Below are 18,838 nucleotides of genomic sequence, written 5' to 3' on the forward strand. Positions count from 1 at the left end.
TGGCATAAGACATGCTGCAGCCCTTAGAGACCTTCCTTGGCATCAGGGCCCTTGGTACTAGAAGTACCAGTTACAAGGGACTTATCTGGATGCCAGGGTCTGCCAATTGTGGATACAAAAGTACAGGTTAGGGAAAGAACACTGGTGCTGGGGCCTGGTTAGCAGGCCTCAGCACACTTTCAATTGTAAACATAGCATCAGCAAAGGCAAAAAGTCAGGGGGGCAACCATGCCAAGGAGGCATTTCCTTACAGGTGTTAAGATAGAGGATGACTTAGCAACAGATCAGTGCCGTCAGGGTGTCCAAATAAGGATTTGTTTGAACCAGCCCATGTACAGATTAGCAAAAAAGGATCAAGAAAATGTTGACCCTGCTGATGCTACTTGTGCTTGTAGGAACACCATTTGCCATCACGCATTAACATATGATTATCCAGCAGTAAGGCAGGCATGTCAACCAGCATGTTAGTTTGTCCTAAAAGTGTGGCCTCTCAGTAAGATAATATTGAATGGCTAAAAGCCCCTGGTCTTTAGGGATACAAATAAACAGTAAACATATGTCTAAGTTGACCAAAGTACATTTGTCTGACCAACTAATTTGTTAAGAAGATCATTGGCTTAATATTTGTATTTATGTATTCCAAAATGAATTGTTGGAAACTGATGCCTCAAACTGGACTTCGGAAAGTAAAAAGCCCTTATTTGTGTATTTTTTGGAAGGATGTATGCAAAATTATACAGGCAGATACCACATGTTGACATGACAAATGTGGTTCCACCCACTGCTTACAACCGATTAAGCTCGTTCAAGCCTTGGTATCAGCACTAAACACTTAAGCTGCTCAACTCTCATAGTACATCACAACAACTGGAAACATCAGGACAACTTTTCTGCAACAATAAATTGACTAACTCAATTACAAGCCAAAGAGACTAATTATTAAATTCTGCAACTACTTTTAAATTCATTTCGGTGTGTGTTTTAAACTGTTCCATGTGTCTGATTACAGAGGGTCCCCAAGTCTGGGTAACTCCATACATAACTCCCCTGGAAGCAAGTTGTTTTGGACTGTTAAGGCACCACTTTTTTGTTCATATGAATACATAGCTTTATTATACTGCTTCTCCACACTGCCACAATTTGAGTATGTGCAACGCTCTACTACAGTCACTGCTACCCTAATAAAAGCAAACCATCTCACAAAGGCGACTGGATATGCTCAAGGGTGATTAGCTGCACTTTATAAATCCTGTTTGATTGAAAAGTGAACAAGAAAATTGCAGCAACAGCCATGTGTGGATGTGTGCTATATGTACTTTATACCCTTACCACACAGACCCAAGCATCACTATACGATCATTTAAAAAAAAAAAAAAGTAAATAAAATAGAAATTAATAGTTCAGATCTACAAATTCATCTTTACGCCTATACATAGAATTTCCTGGAGATGATCATTTTAAGAAGACCCAGTACAACTTGTAATTGAATACAACTAAGTGAATGAATGCAGACTGTTTGGCAATTCCACACAGTGACAAGCTACCACCATGTATTGTTAATGTATTGCCCTACATTTCACATTATACAATAATATGACAAAACAGATTTGTGAAGCCATCAGAAATTGCCAAATATATTTGAGACAAAGTAGTGGCATAAATAAATTATTTCAAAGTTCTCTTGAAAACAGAATTGACAACTTGTATAGTGCAAATGTGAGTAAACAAATTAAACGAAATAACAGACCTTCAAATATTCTTTCCAAACTGCACAGAAATGAATGGTAGTTTCCTTAAACATACCCACTACACATTTTTTTCCAGGAATCACAGCTCAAATGCTGACAACAGGAAATGAGGTTGAGGTAAAAATGAGCACATTTTGTTAACTTATGTAGATTTTATTATCTTAAGATTTCATGTAGTAGGGTTCTAACCATAAAAATGTCGTCCATCAGCTAAAACCGCGTGCTCCACTGTAGTTTGCAGAAGCCTGGAGCTGCTTTTATCAGTTAGGCATCCCATTTCGGTCCAGTTTGTTTTATTTTGATGTGATGTAGCGCATGCACAAAAGTAATGTCTAATATTTAACAGAGGTCTTGAATGAATACACATTGGGTGTTAGGGATTTTTATTTTTACTAGCAATTGTTGGTCGAGCTCAACTGTGTACAACGCACTGTGTCTGTAGGCTATAAATATCTGGTAATACGTTTTGAATGTTGCATTCAGAAAGACCAAACAGACTAAAGTGAACAGGTCTGTACCATGCATTTTATTTTTTACTGCAAATATTCAAAGAGTTAACATGGCTCTTGCCAGTTTAAGAAACTCACTATTATATATTATAGAAACTCATATCAGCGGTCTTAAACCAGCCAAGAAAATGTACACTTGAAATAACAGAGGAACTGTATAAATGTGTGGCAGACAAAATGGTGGGACCAATGCTAGAAATGTTCAGAGCAGCCAGAGGGCTGTTTACCTGAGAACCAGAGAACAGCCACCATATTGGTCATACCCAAACCAGGTAAACCGGCAGCTGACCGTGAGTCATACCGAGCCATATAACTTGTAAAACTGGAGGGTAAGGTCCTGGCCAAAGTCCTAGCGACCTGCCTGCGTAAGGTAATTACTACAATAATACATACTGATCAGTCCAGATGTATGCCATGTAGAGGAACCAGGCTAATCCTATGGCAGTCTCCTGGGCTCTACGATCTGTAGTTCTCTTAGATGCAAAAAATGGCATCCTACAGTATTGAATGGAATGACCTATTTGCAGCGCTCACTAGACTGGGATTTGGACACAAGTTCTGTGGGTGGGTCAGACTTCTCTACCAGGAGCCGAAGGCAATGGTGTGAGTCAATGCAATATCCAGTCCTGTTCACTCTCTATAGGGGGCACGAGACCGGGTTGTACTCTGTAAGGAAATGCCTCCTTGGCATGGTTGCCCCCTGACTTTTTGCCTTTGCTGATGCTATGTTTACAATTGAAAGTGTGCTGAGGCCTGCTAACCAGGCCCCAGCACCAGTGTTCTTTCCCTAACCTGTACTTTTGTATCCACAATTGGCAGACCCTGGCATCCAGATAAGTCCCTTGTAACTGGTACTTCTAGTACCAAGGGCCCTGATGCCAAGGAAGGTCTCTAAGGGCTGCAGCATGTCTTATGCCACCCTGGAGACCTCTCACTCAGCACAGACACACTGCTTGCCAGCTTGTGTGTGCTAGTGAGGACAAAACGAGTAAGTCGACATGGCACTCCCCTCAGGGTGCCATGCCAGCCTCTCACTGCCTATGCAGTATAGGTAAGACACCCCTCTAGCAGGCCTTACAGCCCTAAGGCAGGGTGCACTATACCATAGGTGAGGGTACCAGTGCATGAGCATGGTACCCCTACAGTGTCTAAACAAAACCTTAGACATTGTAAGTGCAGGGTAGCCATAAGAGTATATGGTCTGGGAGTCTGTCAAACACGAACTCCACAGCACCATAATGGCTACACTGAAAACTGGGAAGTTTGGTATCAAACTTCTCAGCACAATAAATGCACACTGATGCCAGTGTACATTTTATTGTAAAATACACCACAGAGGGCACCTTAGAGGTGCCCCCTGAAACTTAACCGACTGTCTGTGTAGGCTGACTAGTTCCAGCAGCCTGCCACACTAGAGACATGTTGCTGGCCCCATGGGGAGAGTGCCTTTGTCACTCTGAGGCCAGTAACAAAGCCTGCACTGGGTGGAGATGCTAACACCTCCCCCAGGCAGGAGCTGTAACACCTGGCGGTGAGCCTCAAAGGCTCACCCCTTTGTCACAGCCCAGCAGGGCACTCCAGCTTAGTGGAGTTGCCCGCCCCCTCCGGCCACGGCCCCCACTTTTGGCGGCAAGGCTGGAGGGAACAAAGAAAGCAACAAGGAGTCGTCACTGGCCAGTCAGGACAGCCCCTAAGGTGTCCTGAGCTGAGGTGACTGACTTTTAGAAATCCTCCATCTTGCAGATGGAGGATTCCCCCAATAGGGTTAGGATTGTGACCCCCTCCCCTTGGGAGAAGGCACAAAGAGGGTGTACCCACCCTCAGGGCTAGTAGCCATTGGCTACTAACCCCCCAGACCTAAACACGCCCTTAAATTTAGTATTTAAGGGCTACCCTGAACCCTAGAAAATTAGATTCCTGCAACTACAAGAAGGACTGCCTAGCTGAAAACCCCTGCAGAGGAAGACCAGAAGACGACAACTGCCTTGGCTCCAGAAACTCACCGGCCTGTCTCCTGCCTTCCAAAGATCCTGCTCCAGCGACGCCTTCCAAAGGGACCAGCGACCTCGACATGCTCTGAGGACTGCCCCTGCTTCGAAAAGACAAGAAACTCCCGAGGACAGCGGACCTGCTCCAAGAAAGGCTGCAACTTTGTTTCCAGCAGCCTTGAAAGAACCCTGCAAGCTCCCCGCAAGAAGCGTGAGACTTGCAACACTGCACCCGGCGACCCCGACTCGGCTGGTGGAGATCCAACACCTCAGGAGGGACCCCAGGACTACTCTGATACTGTGAGTACCAAAACCTGTCCACCCTGAGCCCCCACAGCGCCGCCTGCAGAGGGAATCCCGAGGCTTCCCCTGACCGCGACTCTTTGAATCCTAAGTCCCGACGCCTGGGAGAGACCCTGCACCCGCAGCCCCCAGGACCTGAAGGACCGGACTTTCACTGGAGAAGTGACCCCCAGGAGTCCCTGTCCCTTGCCCAAGTGGAGGTTTCCCCGAGGAACCCCCCCCTTGCCTGCCTGCAGCGCTGAAGAGATCCCGAGATCTCTCATAGACTAACATTGCGAACCCGACGCTTGTTTCTACACTGCACCCGGCCGCCCCCGCGCCGCTGAGGGTGAAATTTCTGTGTGGGCTTGTGTCCCCCCCGGTGCCCTACAAAACCCCCCTGGTCTGCCCTCCGAAGACGCGGGTACTTACCTGCAAGCAGACCGGAACCGGGGCACCCCCTTCTCTCCATTCTAGCCTATGTGTTTTGGGCACCACTTTGAACTCTGCACCTGACCGGCCCTGAGCTGCTGGTGTGGTGACTTTGGGGTTGCTCTGAACCTCCAACGGTGGGCTACCTTGGACCAAGAACTGAACCCTGTAAGTGTCTTACTTACCTGGTAAAACTAACAAAAACTTACCTTCCCCAGGAACTGTGAAAATTGCACTAAGTGTCCACTTTTAAAACAGCTATTTGTCAATAACTTGTGAAGTATACATGCAATTTTTATGATTTAAAGTTCCTAAAGTACTTACCTGCAATACCTTTCAAATGAGATATTACATGTAGAATTGGAACCTGTGGTTCTTAAAATAAACTAAGAAAAGATATTTTTCTATAACAAAACCTATTGGCTGGATTTGTCTCTGAGTGTGTGTACCTCATTTATTGTCTATGTGTATGTACAACAAATGCTTAACACTACTCCTTGGATAAGCCTACTGCTCGACCACACTACCACAAAATAGAGCATTAGTATTATCTCTTTTTACCACTATTTTACCTCTAAGGGGAACCCTTGGACTCTGTGCATGCTATTCCTTACTTTGAAATAGCACATACAGAGCCAACTTCCTACATACTCTATCCCTGATATTTGGTTCGTCAGGATCCCCTCATATGAGGTATCAGCAGGAGTGGGGACTGGAAGACCACATCTCTGTATGCAGATGATATCCTGCTGAATGCAACATAACCCCATCTTACAATTAACAGGATACTGCATATCTTTTCTATTTATGGAGACTACTCTGGTTACCAAATTAATTGGAACAAGTCTATTATGTTCTCTCTTGCAGGGGGTGCACCTCGTCTGCTGCAGAGATGTGTGGCCCCGGGTGGTTTCTGATATTTGGGCACTTCCATCACACGAGATGCTTCGGAGTCAGACCTCTGTGCCAGGGGATGTGGTTTGGTGGGCTCCTGTTTCCACATACACTGGGACTGCCCAGTCATCCAACACTACTGGAGAGGGGTAGTACACATTATCGTGTGGGTCAATGGACTAACTGTCCCAATGGAGGCCAGATGGTATCTCCTATATTTAATAGATAAGGAGGTGTGGCCCAGATATCAGAAAATTTGGTTGATGTTGGCAGCAGGATGGCTAAGCACTGAGGGCCTGGTGTACAAATAGACCCCTACGAGTCGAGGCCTGGAAGATTGACCTTAAGTGGTGCCAGAGGGAAGAACATGTGGTCTATCAGAGCAGAGGTTGCCCTCGGAAATGGGAAGAGATCTGGAATTGGCAAACTTGGAGGCTGATCACTGGGACATAGCAGTGCACGTTTCTAGTGGGAGTGCCGACTCATGTTCTGGGTGTTAGGGAACAGAGTAGTTGTTGATGGTTCTCCTCATATTATTGATACTCTCCATGATTCTGTTGCGATTTTTAACTTTGTGATGCCAATTCAACAATTGATTCCCCATTTGTCCAAGATGTATGCTTAACTGTTCAATAAGATTTCCAAAACTAAGTGGATTCTACCTACAATAACAAAATCAATCTTCCATATTTGCAATGTAATGTTTCTTTGCAAGGATTTAATACATATTAGACGAATAAGCCATTGCTGTGTGAGAATACATTGTATAAACCGATTTGTGTAGAAAGAAGAAACAGACATACCTTGCAGCTTCCCAGATGCCCCTTGCACTCTTTTCCAGCTTAAAACCAGGCCACATTTCTATTTTAAAAAAAAAGGAAATAGGTTAATTTATATCTGTCAAAATCTAAATTGCTTGCTTAAACTACCAACAGTGTTGAGAGCAAAAGAAAACTCAGCCTGAATTTAAACCAACTGCTAATTCAGATTGAAGGTAAAAATCAGAAAACAGTTAAGTACCTCCTCGTCCACACATGGCTCAATTATAAAGTTGCCTTAATTTGAAAAGAGAAAATGAAGGGTGGACAAACCTGTCACCATTAACGTGCATACAATAAAAGCGATCAGAGGTTTTACAAAGAAAAACCTGTTCTACTCCAAAACTAGTCTTTAAGCAGAACACTTGCAAATGCAAACTGTTAATCATTCTGGCAAAGTAATATAGAAAATACTCAAAACAGGCCTTTGGTGTATCCGAAGTTTCCATAAGACCACCTTTGATTGTTTAGGAATACTTTTTTGGACTGGTCAGTAGATTACAACACCCGCCTTTGGGTAATAACTGCTTTGAAGGACCGGACAATCTACCCAGCAGCTGCTCACGATCCACATACTCATTAAGTGTACAATGAACAGTGCTATTTGAACACGATCCCTATTTCCAGCACACAGAACCATGTATGAAGACTTTGAAACACAGGCAAATGTTGTGCTACCCTGTATAATCAGAATAGCATTAACCATTCCGAAACAAGACACGTGTTCTTAGAGTGAAGAGAATCTACGAACTAAGTCAGACAGCTAATATTAACTTCACTGAAAGTAACCACCTCCGTAGAATATAATTACACGCGAATGAGAGCTTCATGCACTAACATCAGTTCATCACCTTCTCACACCCATAACCCCTTGCTAGAAAACAAACCCATTGGACAAAGTAGGCATCTCAGCAGCAATGAGGTCAGTAGGCCTTTCAAGTCCATAAATATATGCTACTGAGAAATAAAAGAAACTACTTACTTAAAGATAACTGCTTTGAAGGCCTTCCGAAAAATAAAGTCAGGCTCTCCCTCCAGAATGCCAAACATTGTCATAATTCTATAAACATTTGGCAGTTCTGAAATTCCGGGATTCAAACATTGCAATTACCCCTTTTAAAATGTAATCAGATATAGGACTGGCAATAATGTTAGTGTCAACCTGAACTATTCAATAGTTAAAAAGCATTCATGGTGTGACCCCATACCAGAAATGGGGGAGGGACTGGAGGTTTATTTGGAGATCCAGATAGGGAATGAGTGAAAGACATTACTGATAGCCAATTACAGATTGGTTCACTGCCACTGTTATTTCACTAGTAACTCAAAACGTTCACGAATGCCTGTTTCCTAGTGCCATAATAAACGTGACCCCCAGATGTAGGAAGTTGGCTCTGTATGTGCTATTTCAAAGTAAGGAATAGCATGCACAGAGTCCAAGGGTTCCCCTTAGAGGTAAAATAGTGGTAAAAAGAGATAATACTAATGCTCTATTTTGTGGTAGTGTGGTCGAGCAGTAGGCTTATCCAAGGAGTAGTGTTAAGCATTTGTTGTACATACACATAGACAATAAATGAGGTACACACACTCAGAGACAAATCCAGCCAATAGGTTTTTATATAGAAAAATATCTTTTCTTAGTTTATTTTAAGAACCACAGGTTCAAATTCTACATGTAATATCTCATTCGAAAGGTATTGCAGGTAAGTACTTTAGGAACTTTAAAGCATAAAAATTGCATGTATACTTTACAAGTTATTGACAAATAGCTGTTTTAAAAGTGGACACTTAGTGCAATTTTCACAGTTCCTAGGGGAGGTAAGTATTTGTTAGGTTAACCAGGTAAGTAAGACACTTACAGGGTTTAGTTCTTGGTCCAAGGTAGCCCACCGTTGGGGGTTCAGAGCCACCCCAAAGTCACCACACCAGCAGCTCAGGGCCGGTCAGGTGCAGAGTTCAAAGTGGTGCCCAAAACACATAGGCTAGAATGGAGAGAAGGGGGTGCCCCGGTTCCGGTCTGCTTGCAGGTAAGTACCCGCGTCTTCGGAGGGCAGACCAGGGGGGTTTTGTAGGGCACCGGGGGGGACACAAGCCCACACAGAAATTTCACCCTCAGCGGCGCGGGGGCGGCCGGGTGCAGTGTAGAAACAAGCGTCGGGTTCGCAATGTTAGTCTATGAGAGATCTCGGGATCTCTTCAGCGCTGCAGGCAGGCAAGGGGGGGGTTCCTCGGGGAAACCTCCACTTGGGCAAGGGAGAGGGACTCCTGGGGGTCACTTCTCCAGTGAAAGTCCGGTCCTTCAGGTCCTGGGGGCTGCGGGTGCAGGGTCTCTCCCAGGCGTCGGGACTTTAGGTTCAAAGAGTCGCGGTCAGGGGAAGCCTCGGGATTCCCTCTGCAGGCGGCGCTGTGGGGGCTCAGGGGTGACAGGTTTTGGTACTCACAGTATCAGAGTAGTCCTGGGGTCCCTCCTGAGGTGTTGGATCGCCACCAGCCGAGTCGGGGTCGCCGGGTGCAGTGTTGCAAGTCTCACGCTTCTTGCGGGGAGCTTGCAGGGTTCTTTAAAGCTGCTGGAAACAAAGTTGCAGCTTTTCTTGGAGCAGGTCCGCTGTCCTCGGGAGTTTCTTGTCTTTTCGAAGCAGGGGCAGTCCTCAGAGGATGTCGAGGTCGCTGGTCCCTTTGGAAGGCGTCGCTGGAGCAGGATCTTTGGAAGGCAGGAGACAGGCCGGTGAGTTTCTGGAGCCAAGGCAGTTGTCGTCTTCTGGTCTTCCGCTGCAGGGGTTTTCAGCTAGGCAGTCCTTCTTGTAGTTGCAGGAATCTAATTTTCTAGGGTTCAGGGTAGCCCTTAAATACTAAATTTAAGGGCGTGTTTAGGTCTGGGGGGTTAGTAGCCAATGGCTACTAGCCCTGAGGGTGGGTACACCCTCTTTGTGCCTCCTCCCAAGGGGAGGGGGTCACAATCCTAACCCTATTGGGGGAATCCTCCATCTGCAAGATGGAGGATTTCTAAAAGTTAGAGTCACTTCAGCTCAGGACACCTTAGGGGCTGTCCTGACTGGCCAGTGACTCATCCTTGTTTTTCTCATTATTTTCTCCGGCCTTGCCGCCAAAAGTGGGGCCTGGCCGGAGGGGGCGGGCAACTCCACTAGCTGGAGTGTCCTGCCGGGTTGGCACAAAGGAGGTGAGCCTTTGAGGCTCACCGCCAGGTGTGACAATTCCTGCCTGGGGGAGGTGTTAGCATCTCCACCCAGTGCAGGCTTTGTTACTGGCCTCAGAGTGACAAAGGCACTCTCCCCATGGGGCCAGCAACATGTCTCGGTTTGTGGCAGGCTGCTAAAACTAGTCAGCCTACATAGATAGTCGGTTAAGTTTCAGGGGGCACCTCTAAGGTGCCCTCTGTGGTGTATTTTACAATAAAATGTACACTGGCATCAGTGTGCATTTATTGTGCTGAGAAGTTTGATACCAAACTTCCCAGTTTTCAGTGTAGCCATTATGGTGCTGTGGAGTTCGTGTTTGACAGACTCCCAGACCATATACTCTTATGGCTACCCTGCACTTACAATGTCTAAGGTTTTGTTTAGACACTGTAGGGGTACCATGCTCATGCACTGGTACCCTCACCTATGGTATAGTGCACCCTGCCTTAGGGCTGTAAGGCCTGCTAGAGGGGTGTCTTACCTATACTGCATAGGCAGTGAGAGGCTGGCATGGCACCCTGAGGGGAGTGCCATGTCGACTTACTCATTTTGTTCTCACTAGCACACACAGGCTTGTAAGCAGTGGGTCTGTGCTGAGTGAGGGGTCTCTAGGGTGGCATAAGACATGCTGCAGCCCTTAGAGACCTTCCTTGGCATCAGGGCCCTTGGTACTAGAAGTACCAGTTACAAGGGACTTATCTGAATGCCAGGGTGTGCCAATTGTGGATACAATGGTACATTTTAGGTGAAGGAACACTGGTGCTGGGGCCTGGTTAGCAGGGTCCCAGCACTCTTCTTAGTCAAGTCAGCATCAGTGTCAGGCAAAAAGTGGGGGGTAACTGCAACAGGGAGCCATTTCTTTACACAAGCCCCCCCCAGCCCACAGGCCAGGAGACTCAGCCCAAGCTGGGAGAGTCTTCCTAGTCTGTCAGGCGAGGAAGAGTAGGAGAAATAGGCTGGTTAGTTGCAGGGCCTACTCTGCCTTACATCCTTCTGTTCAGGTCATTCCCTTTGGGGAACTGACCCACTTCCACAGTGATAGGACCTAGTCTGAATTGCCTCTTGTCTGCCTCTTCAATGTCTCCACCCATTCTTTCTATTTTGGTCTTAGAGGTATCCACCTCTGCTAACCTTATCTTGGCCAGGGTTACCCCTAGCTTACCCAGAGAGGTTACCCAGAGCTGGAGTAACCCCACCATGACCAATAGGGTCAGGGGGCCTAACTTGCTATTTGGCATGGGGTCAGACCACCATGCTAAGGATAGTGCAGCCATAAAGGCTAACACCCAGCAGAGGCCACTGACAGCTGTCAGTGCCCAGAACCACACCTTTAGCTCTTCACCTAAAAGGGAAGGGGCTAAGTTACAGGCTTCTTTGGGTTCAGGTTGCCTGTCTGCTGTATTAGAGTGGGGGGTTACCACATCTTGTAGTAAACACCCTTCTTCCACTCTTTCTTCTGTTAGCTGAGGAGCCACCCACTCAGGTTTAACAGTTGCCTGACTAGCCAGGACTTCTTGTGGGTCAGGTTGGACTTTATCAGGGCCATTTTTGGAGTTCTCCCCTACTGGAGCAAAATCTCCTTGGCTTGCTGTAACCTTGGCTAAAGGTTGTCCACCCTTCCTACTCTGTTTTCTTTTCTTCTTCTTCTGGGGCCTGCTTGCATTTACTGCAGAGGCAGGACTTCCAGAATCCTTGGGAGAGGACTGGCACGGGACCAGTTTCTCTCTTGGGCTCTGACTAACCTCTGGGTAGTCATTTCCAAGGAGACAATCAAGGGGGAGGTCTGTACTGACTACTACCCTTCTCCAGCTAAGAGTGCCACCCACTTCTATGGGAACTAAAGCCACAGGCCTCTTAGTGACCCTGTCTAGGCTAACTCTTACCCTGGCAGTCTCACCTGGGATGTACTGGTTTGAGAGCACCAGCCTGTCATGCACAATAGTGTGACTGGCACAAGTGTCTCTCAGGGCAGTGGTTGGGATTCCATTCACCAGTAGGTGGTGGAAGTGTCTACTTCCCTCTGGAATCTCCAACTCACCTGTTGGGCCCTGTTTCCAGTTGAAGGCTATGAAGACCTCCTCATCTGAGGAGTCATCTCCCATGGCTACACTGGTTACCCCTGGAATTTTGTTCTGGGGTTTGTTTTTGGGACAAGAAGTGTCCTTGGTGTGGTGCCCAGACTGTTTACAGTTGTGGCACCATGCCTTAGTGGCATCCCAGTTCTTACCCTGGTACCCACCTTTGTTTTGGGTTGTGTCTTGGGGCCCACCCACCTGTTCTGGTTTTTGGGGGCCTACAGAGGACTCTTTTTCTTTGTGTCTAGTGTCACCCATTTTCTCCTGGGGAGTTTTTGTAACCCCTTTCTTTTGGTCACCCCCAGTGGAAGTTTTGGTTACCCTAGTCTTGACCCAGTGGTCTGCCTTCTTTCCCAATTCTTGGGGAGAAATTGGACCTAGGTCTACCAGATACTGATGCAACTTTTCATTGAAGCAGTTACTTAAAATGTGTTCTTTCATAAACAAATTATAAAGCCCAACATAGTCACACACTTCATTTCCAGTTAACCAACCATCTAGTGTTTTTACTGAGTAGTCTACAAAATCAACCCAGGTCTGACTCGAGGATTTTTGAGCCCCCCTGAATCTAATTCTATACTCCTCAGTGGAGAATCCAAAGCCCTCAATCAGGGTACCCTTCATGAGGTCATAAGATTCTGCATCTTTTCCAGAGAGTGTGAGGAGTCTATCCCTACACTTTCCAGTGAACATTTCCCAAAGGAGAGCACCCCAGTGAGATCTGTTTACTTTTCTGGTTACACAAGCCCTCTCAAAAGCTGTGAACCATTTGGTGATGTCATCACCATCTTCATATTTTGTTACAATCCCTTTGGGGATTTTTAGGATGTCAGGAGAATCTCTGACCCTATTTAAGTTGCTGCCACCATCGATGGGACCTAGGCCCATCTCTTTTCTTTCCCTTTCTATGGCTAGGAGCTGCTTTTCCAAAGCCAATCTTTTGACCATCCTGGCTAACAGGGGGTCATCTTCACTGGAGTTATCCTCAGTGATTTCAGAGGTGTTGGTCTCTCCTGTGAGGGAACCAGCATCTCTGACTATTATTTTTGGAGTCAGGGTTTGAGGGACCCTGTTCTCCCTAGATAGGACTGGTAGGGGGGAATTTCCCTCCAAGTCACTATCCTCTTCCTCTGAGTTGCCACCCTCAGAGGGGTTGGCCTTTTCAAACTCTGCCAAAAGCTCCTGGAGCTGTATTTTGGTAGGTTTGGGGCCCATTGTTATTTTCTTTATTTTACAGAGTGACCTTAGCTCCCTCATCTTAAGATGGAGGTAAGGTGTGGTGTCGAGTTCCACCACAGTCACATCTGTGCTAGACATTTTGCTTCTAAAAGTTGGAATACTTTTTAAGAATCTACAACTGGTTCTAGAATCTAATTCAAACTTTTAACAAACTTTTAAACTCTAAAAAGGAATGCTAACAGGGACTAACACAAGGCCCTAGCAGGACTTTTAGAATTTAGAAAACTTTTCAAATTGCAAAAATCAATTTCTAATGACAATTTTGGAATTTGTCGTGTGATCAGGTATTGGCTGAGTAGTCCAGCAAATGCAAAGTCTTGTACCCCACCGCTGATCCACCAATGTAGGAAGTTGGCTCTGTATGTGCTATTTCAAAGTAAGGAATAGCATGCACAGAGTCCAAGGGTTCCCCTTAGAGGTAAAATAGTGGTAAAAAGAGATAATACTAATGCTCTATTTTGTGGTAGTGTGGTCGAGCAGTAGGCTTATCCAAGGAGTAGTGTTAAGCATTTGTTGTACATACACATAGACAATAAATGAGGTACACACACTCAGAGACAAATCCAGCCAATAGGTTTTTATATAGAAAAATATCTTTTCTTAGTTTATTTTAAGAACCACAGGTTCAAATTCTACATGTAATATCTCATTCGAAAGGTATTGCAGGTAAGTACTTTAGGAACTTTAAAGCATAAAAATTGCATGTATACTTTACAAGTTATTGACAAATAGCTGTTTTAAAAGTGGACACTTAGTGCAATTTTCACAGTTCCTAGGGGAGGTAAGTATTTGTTAGGTTAACCAGGTAAGTAAGACACTTACAGGGTTTAGTTCTTGGTCCAAGGTAGCCCACCGTTGGGGGTTCAGAGCCACCCCAAAGTCACCACACCAGCAGCTCAGGGCCGGTCAGGTGCAGAGTTCAAAGTGGTGCCCAAAACACATAGGCTAGAATGGAGAGAAGGGGGTGCCCCGGTTCCGGTCTGCTTGCAGGTAAGTACCCGCGTCTTCGGAGGGCAGACCAGGGGGGTTTTGTAGGGCACCGGGGGGGACACAAGCCCACACAGAAATTTCACCCTCAGCGGCGCGGGGGCGGCCGGGTGCAGTGTAGAAACAAGCGTCGGGTTCGCAATGTTAGTCTATGAGAGATCTCGGGATCTCTTCAGCGCTGCAGGCAGGCAAGGGGGGGGTTCCTCGGGGAAACCTCCACTTGGGCAAGGGAGAGGGACTCCTGGGGGTCACTTCTCCAGTGAAAGTCCGGTCCTTCAGGTCCTGGGGGCTGCGGGTGCAGGGTCTCTCCCAGGCGTCGGGACTTTAGGTTCAAAGAGTCGCGGTCAGGGGAAGCCTCGGGATTCCCTCTGCAGGCGGCGCTGTGGGGGCTCAGGGGGGACAGGTTTTGGTACTCACAGTATCAGAGTAGTCCTGGGGTCCCTCCTGAGGTGTTGGATCGCCACCAGCCGAGTCGGGGTCGCCGGGTGCAGTGTTGCAAGTCTCACGCTTCTTGCGGGGAGCTTGCAGGGTTCTTTAAAGCTGCTGGAAACAAAGTTGCAGCTTTTCTTGGAGCAGGTCCGCTGTCCTCGGGAGTTTCTTGTCTTTTCGAAGCAGGGGCAGTCCTCAGAGGATGTCGAGGTCGCTGGTCCCTTTGGAAGGCGTCGCTGGAGCAGGATCTTTGGAAGGCAGGAGACAGGCCGGTGAGTTTCTGGAGCCAAGGCAGTTGTCGTCTTCTGGTCTTCCGCTGCAGGGGTTTTCAGCTAGGCAGTCCTTCTTCTTGTAGTTGCAGGAATCTAATTTTCTAGGGTTCAGGGTAGCCCTTAAATACTAAATTTAAGGGCGTGTTTAGGTCTGGGGGGTTAGTAGCCAATGGCTACTAGCCCTGAGGGTGGGTACACCCTCTTTGTGCCTCCTCCCAAGGGGAGGGGGTCACAATCCTAACCCTATTGGGGGAATCCTCCATCTGCAAGATGGAGGATTTCTAAAAGTTAGAGTCACTTCAGCTCAGGACACCTTAGGGGCTGTCCTGACTGGCCAGTGACTCCTCCTTGTTTTTCTCATTATTTTCTCCGGCCTTGCCGCCAAAAGTGGGGCCTGGCCGGAGGGGGCGGGCAACTCCACTAGCTGGAGTGTCCTGCCGGGTTGGCACAAAGGAGGTGAGCCTTTGAGGCTCACCGCCAGGTGTGACAATTCCTGCCTGGGGGAGGTGTTAGCATCTCCACCCAGTGCAGGCTTTGTTACTGGCCTCAGAGTGACAAAGGCACTCTCCCCATGGGGCCAGCAACATGTCTCGGTTTGTGGCAGGCTGCTAAAACTAGTCAGCCTACATAGATAGTCGGTTAAGTTTCAGGGGGCACCTCTAAGGTGCCCTCTGTGGTGTATTTTACAATAAAATGTACACTGGCATCAGTGTGCATTTATTGTGCTGAGAAGTTTGATACCAAACTTCCCAGTTTTCAGTGTAGCCATTATGGTGCTGTGGAGTTCGTGTTTGACAGACTCCCAGACCATATACTCTTATGGCTACCCTGCACTTACAATGTCTAAGGTTTTGTTTAGACACTGTAGGGGTACCATGCTCATGCACTGGTACCCTCACCTATGGTATAGTGCACCCTGCCTTAGGGCTGTAAGGCCTGCTAGAGGGGTGTCTTACCTATACTGCATAGGCAGTGAGAGGCTGGCATGGCACCCTGAGGGGAGTGCCATGTCGACTTACTCATTTTGTTCTCACTAGCACACACAGGCTTGTAAGCAGTGTGTCTGTGCTGAGTGAGGGGTCTCTAGGGTGGCATAAGACATGCTGCAGCCCTTAGAGACCTTCCTTGGCATCAGGGCCCTTGGTACTAGAAGTACCAGTTACAAGGGACTTATCTGAATGCCAGGGTGTGCCAATTGTGGATACAATGGTACATTTTAGGTGAAGGAACACTGGTGCTGGGGCCTGGTTAGCAGGGTCCCAGCACTCTTCTTAGTCAAGTCAGCATCAGTATCAGGCAAAAAGTGGGGGGTAACTGCAACAGGGAGCCATTTCTTTACACCAGATATCAATTTAGGTCCTTCCATGGGTGCCCACCAGTTTGAAGACCACTGTTCTGGATTTTTCTGCTGCACACAATTCTGCCTTTTAGTGGTTAGGGATGGGTTTTTACTTCTGGACATCAAGATAGGCACAGGCCAAAATGAACAAATACACAATGTTGGTAAGTGTGTTATTAGCCAATAGCATTGGGAGACCTCAACAAGAAATCAACTATTTGTATCCGACCCAGTTTTGTAATTTAAACCTTCGCCCAACCATTGGTAATCTGGCACAGAGCAGTCAGACGTAACTTTGGAGCAAACGTGTGAAATAATCAACACCAAAAAGGTTAGCTTAAAAGAAAAAAACATCACAATAAAAATCCCACTCCAATCTATGAAATCGGATACATTTTACTATTTAAAATGACACCAAACTGATATGATAAAAAAATCAATAGTAGGGAACCAGTGATAAGATTATTAGAAGAACTTCGGTTAAAGCGTCAATTCAGAGCCAAAAAAAACAGAGCCACCCTCAAGACTGTTTCAAAGTCACAAGTGATGATTAACTGGGTAGGGTGATGGGTTCAACCATTCCTCTTCACCCCAAGTACATCCTGTTGGGAGTGCCAGGAGATGTTGACATCCCCAGGGCACAACTTTTTTTTGTAATTTAGGGTTTGTAGTTGACAAGTGAGATGCAGCACGACATGTGGAGCAAGTTAAGCTGCGACATTGCTGGAATGGAAGATGCCGAAAGGGTCACATACAAAAGCAGGGGATGTCTGCGCAAGTGCCACAAAGTGTAGGGAGAGTGGCTGAAATATTATGATATTCATCTTTCACTGAGTTGCGACTCCTTTTGCATAATCAGACTATGGTGCTTTGTGTGGAAGCATTACTGAGATTTCTTCTGTATATGGAGCTGCCATGTAATTACCCCCAAGTGCCTCCCTCACAGTTTTTGCGCTATGTCAGGTGCACATTCTACACCTCTGTTTGATGTGTTAATGAAGAGGGAGAAACACTCAAAAGTTAAGACCCACAGCAACAGAGTATAATTTGGCTACATGGACCAGGCTGATCCCAGCCAATTTTTTGGCTTCAGCCTATTTTCCTTGGAGGATTTTTCTCCGCTAAGGAGAGAGCCTGGCCTGCAGGGACCCGATGTGGGACTAAACATCAGCAGCTTGCTTCTAGGCGTCGGTCCTTATAAAATACTCTATGAGGGGACTGATCCCAGCAAGTTGAAACAGATGGAAGATACACCCTAGGTGGATCGACTTTCAGGATGGTCTAGGACTTTTCTTGGTTCTCCCAGCAATAAACCTTGAAAACGTTTCTAAGACACATCATTTTGAGTTAGGCAGAAGTTGTCCACTCTGAATACCTTCTAAGGGCCCCAGGACAGCAGTGATACCACTTAGTAGTAAGGCACCAGGAGGGTTCAGGGCAAAACTAGTTGAAACTGGTCAACTAGGATTTAATTTTATTTTGGGCTGCAGGTGGCAGCTTGTAGCTTTTTGAGGCCTCGACGCTGTATAGGGTACTAGCCAATTAGTGCTTAGAGACCAATCTTATGTCCTGGGCACAAATGGGAGCAGGTCTAGCCCTTGGGTTGCTCCTCACAGGTGAAACAAAAGACACAGACCTCTTGGGTGACATCCTGGTGCAGCAGGTGCAGTGCTTCTTGGTGAAGCCTCTCTGTGCAGTCCCAGGGTCTCAGTACATTTTGCTAGGAGCTTGTATGTAATATAGCCTTGCCATTGAGGGATTAGCCAATGTGTACCCACTGGTAGACACATTTAGGGGTCAGAGCACATACACTGCTTTGGACATCAGTACCCCAGTGTGAAATCATTAAAGCAGTACCTAAAGTCATCAAAAAGTGCAAGGAAAAAGTGGGAGCTAGCCTGCAAAAAGCCATCCTCCTACGCAAACTATAATCTTAAATACCTCCACTTCTTAAACATGTACTACTCTCCTTCACCAGGGAGTGGGAATCCAGAAAGTCTTCAGGTTGCAAAGGCAGTGTTGCTGGTAGGTAACTAGAGGCTTTGGCAGTGTGAACGCTGTGCATTCATTTGCTTGAAAACAGAGTGGTGTCAAACAGACTACTACAGACTCATATTGCTTCTAAATCCACAAAACTGCATATCATCAATTTATGAGTGGATTATCATACTGCTGTTGTACAAATGTTGTATAATAGCACGTTGCTCACAAATGACCTGTAGTGACCCTTTCTACAATCTGCAAAGTGCTTTTGTTTTACCCTTTTTTTATTTGCTAACTGGTAAAAAAAATTCGGCTCGTAAAATCCATCAAACAATGATAAATTTAGACAATGGCATCCTCAACACAAGAGCTGTATCTGCAACAAACTTATATCCTGCTACTGTTTGTCTACTGAATGTAGTACACAATAGCCCTCAGATGTGTGTACAATGTTCTTTATGGAGCGTTAGCTACCTTCTGAAACTGTACAGCTCAATTTACATGAAAAGGTACTTCTAGAATAAACCTTCGGCTAGTTCTCATAACTTCAATGACCTCAAACAATTATGGCTTTGTACAGTTAGCACCAGAAATTCACTAACTCATCTTCGTAACGTGATTGGTACCAAGAATGTGGTCTGAAATG

General features: G+C 46.3%; 1 protein-coding gene across 9 annotated transcripts in view; it reads right to left on the minus strand.

The window, feature by feature from the left end:
• Window positions 1–18,838, minus strand: part of RBM25 (RNA binding motif protein 25) — a 443,084-nt gene that overhangs the window by 297,123 nt on the left and 127,123 nt on the right. For all 9 annotated transcript variants that reach the window (XM_069208940.1, XM_069208932.1, XM_069208935.1 and 6 more), the window contains one exon: window positions 6,657–6,714. In XM_069208940.1, the coding sequence (XP_069065041.1) occupies window positions 6,657–6,714 (58 nt within the window). The remainder of the gene's footprint in view (window positions 1–6,656; window positions 6,715–18,838) is intronic.

The sequence above is a fragment of the Pleurodeles waltl genome, chromosome 9 (assembly GCF_031143425.1).
Source record: "Pleurodeles waltl isolate 20211129_DDA chromosome 9, aPleWal1.hap1.20221129, whole genome shotgun sequence".
In the NCBI taxonomy this organism is placed as follows: Eukaryota; Metazoa; Chordata; class Amphibia; order Caudata; family Salamandridae; genus Pleurodeles; species Pleurodeles waltl.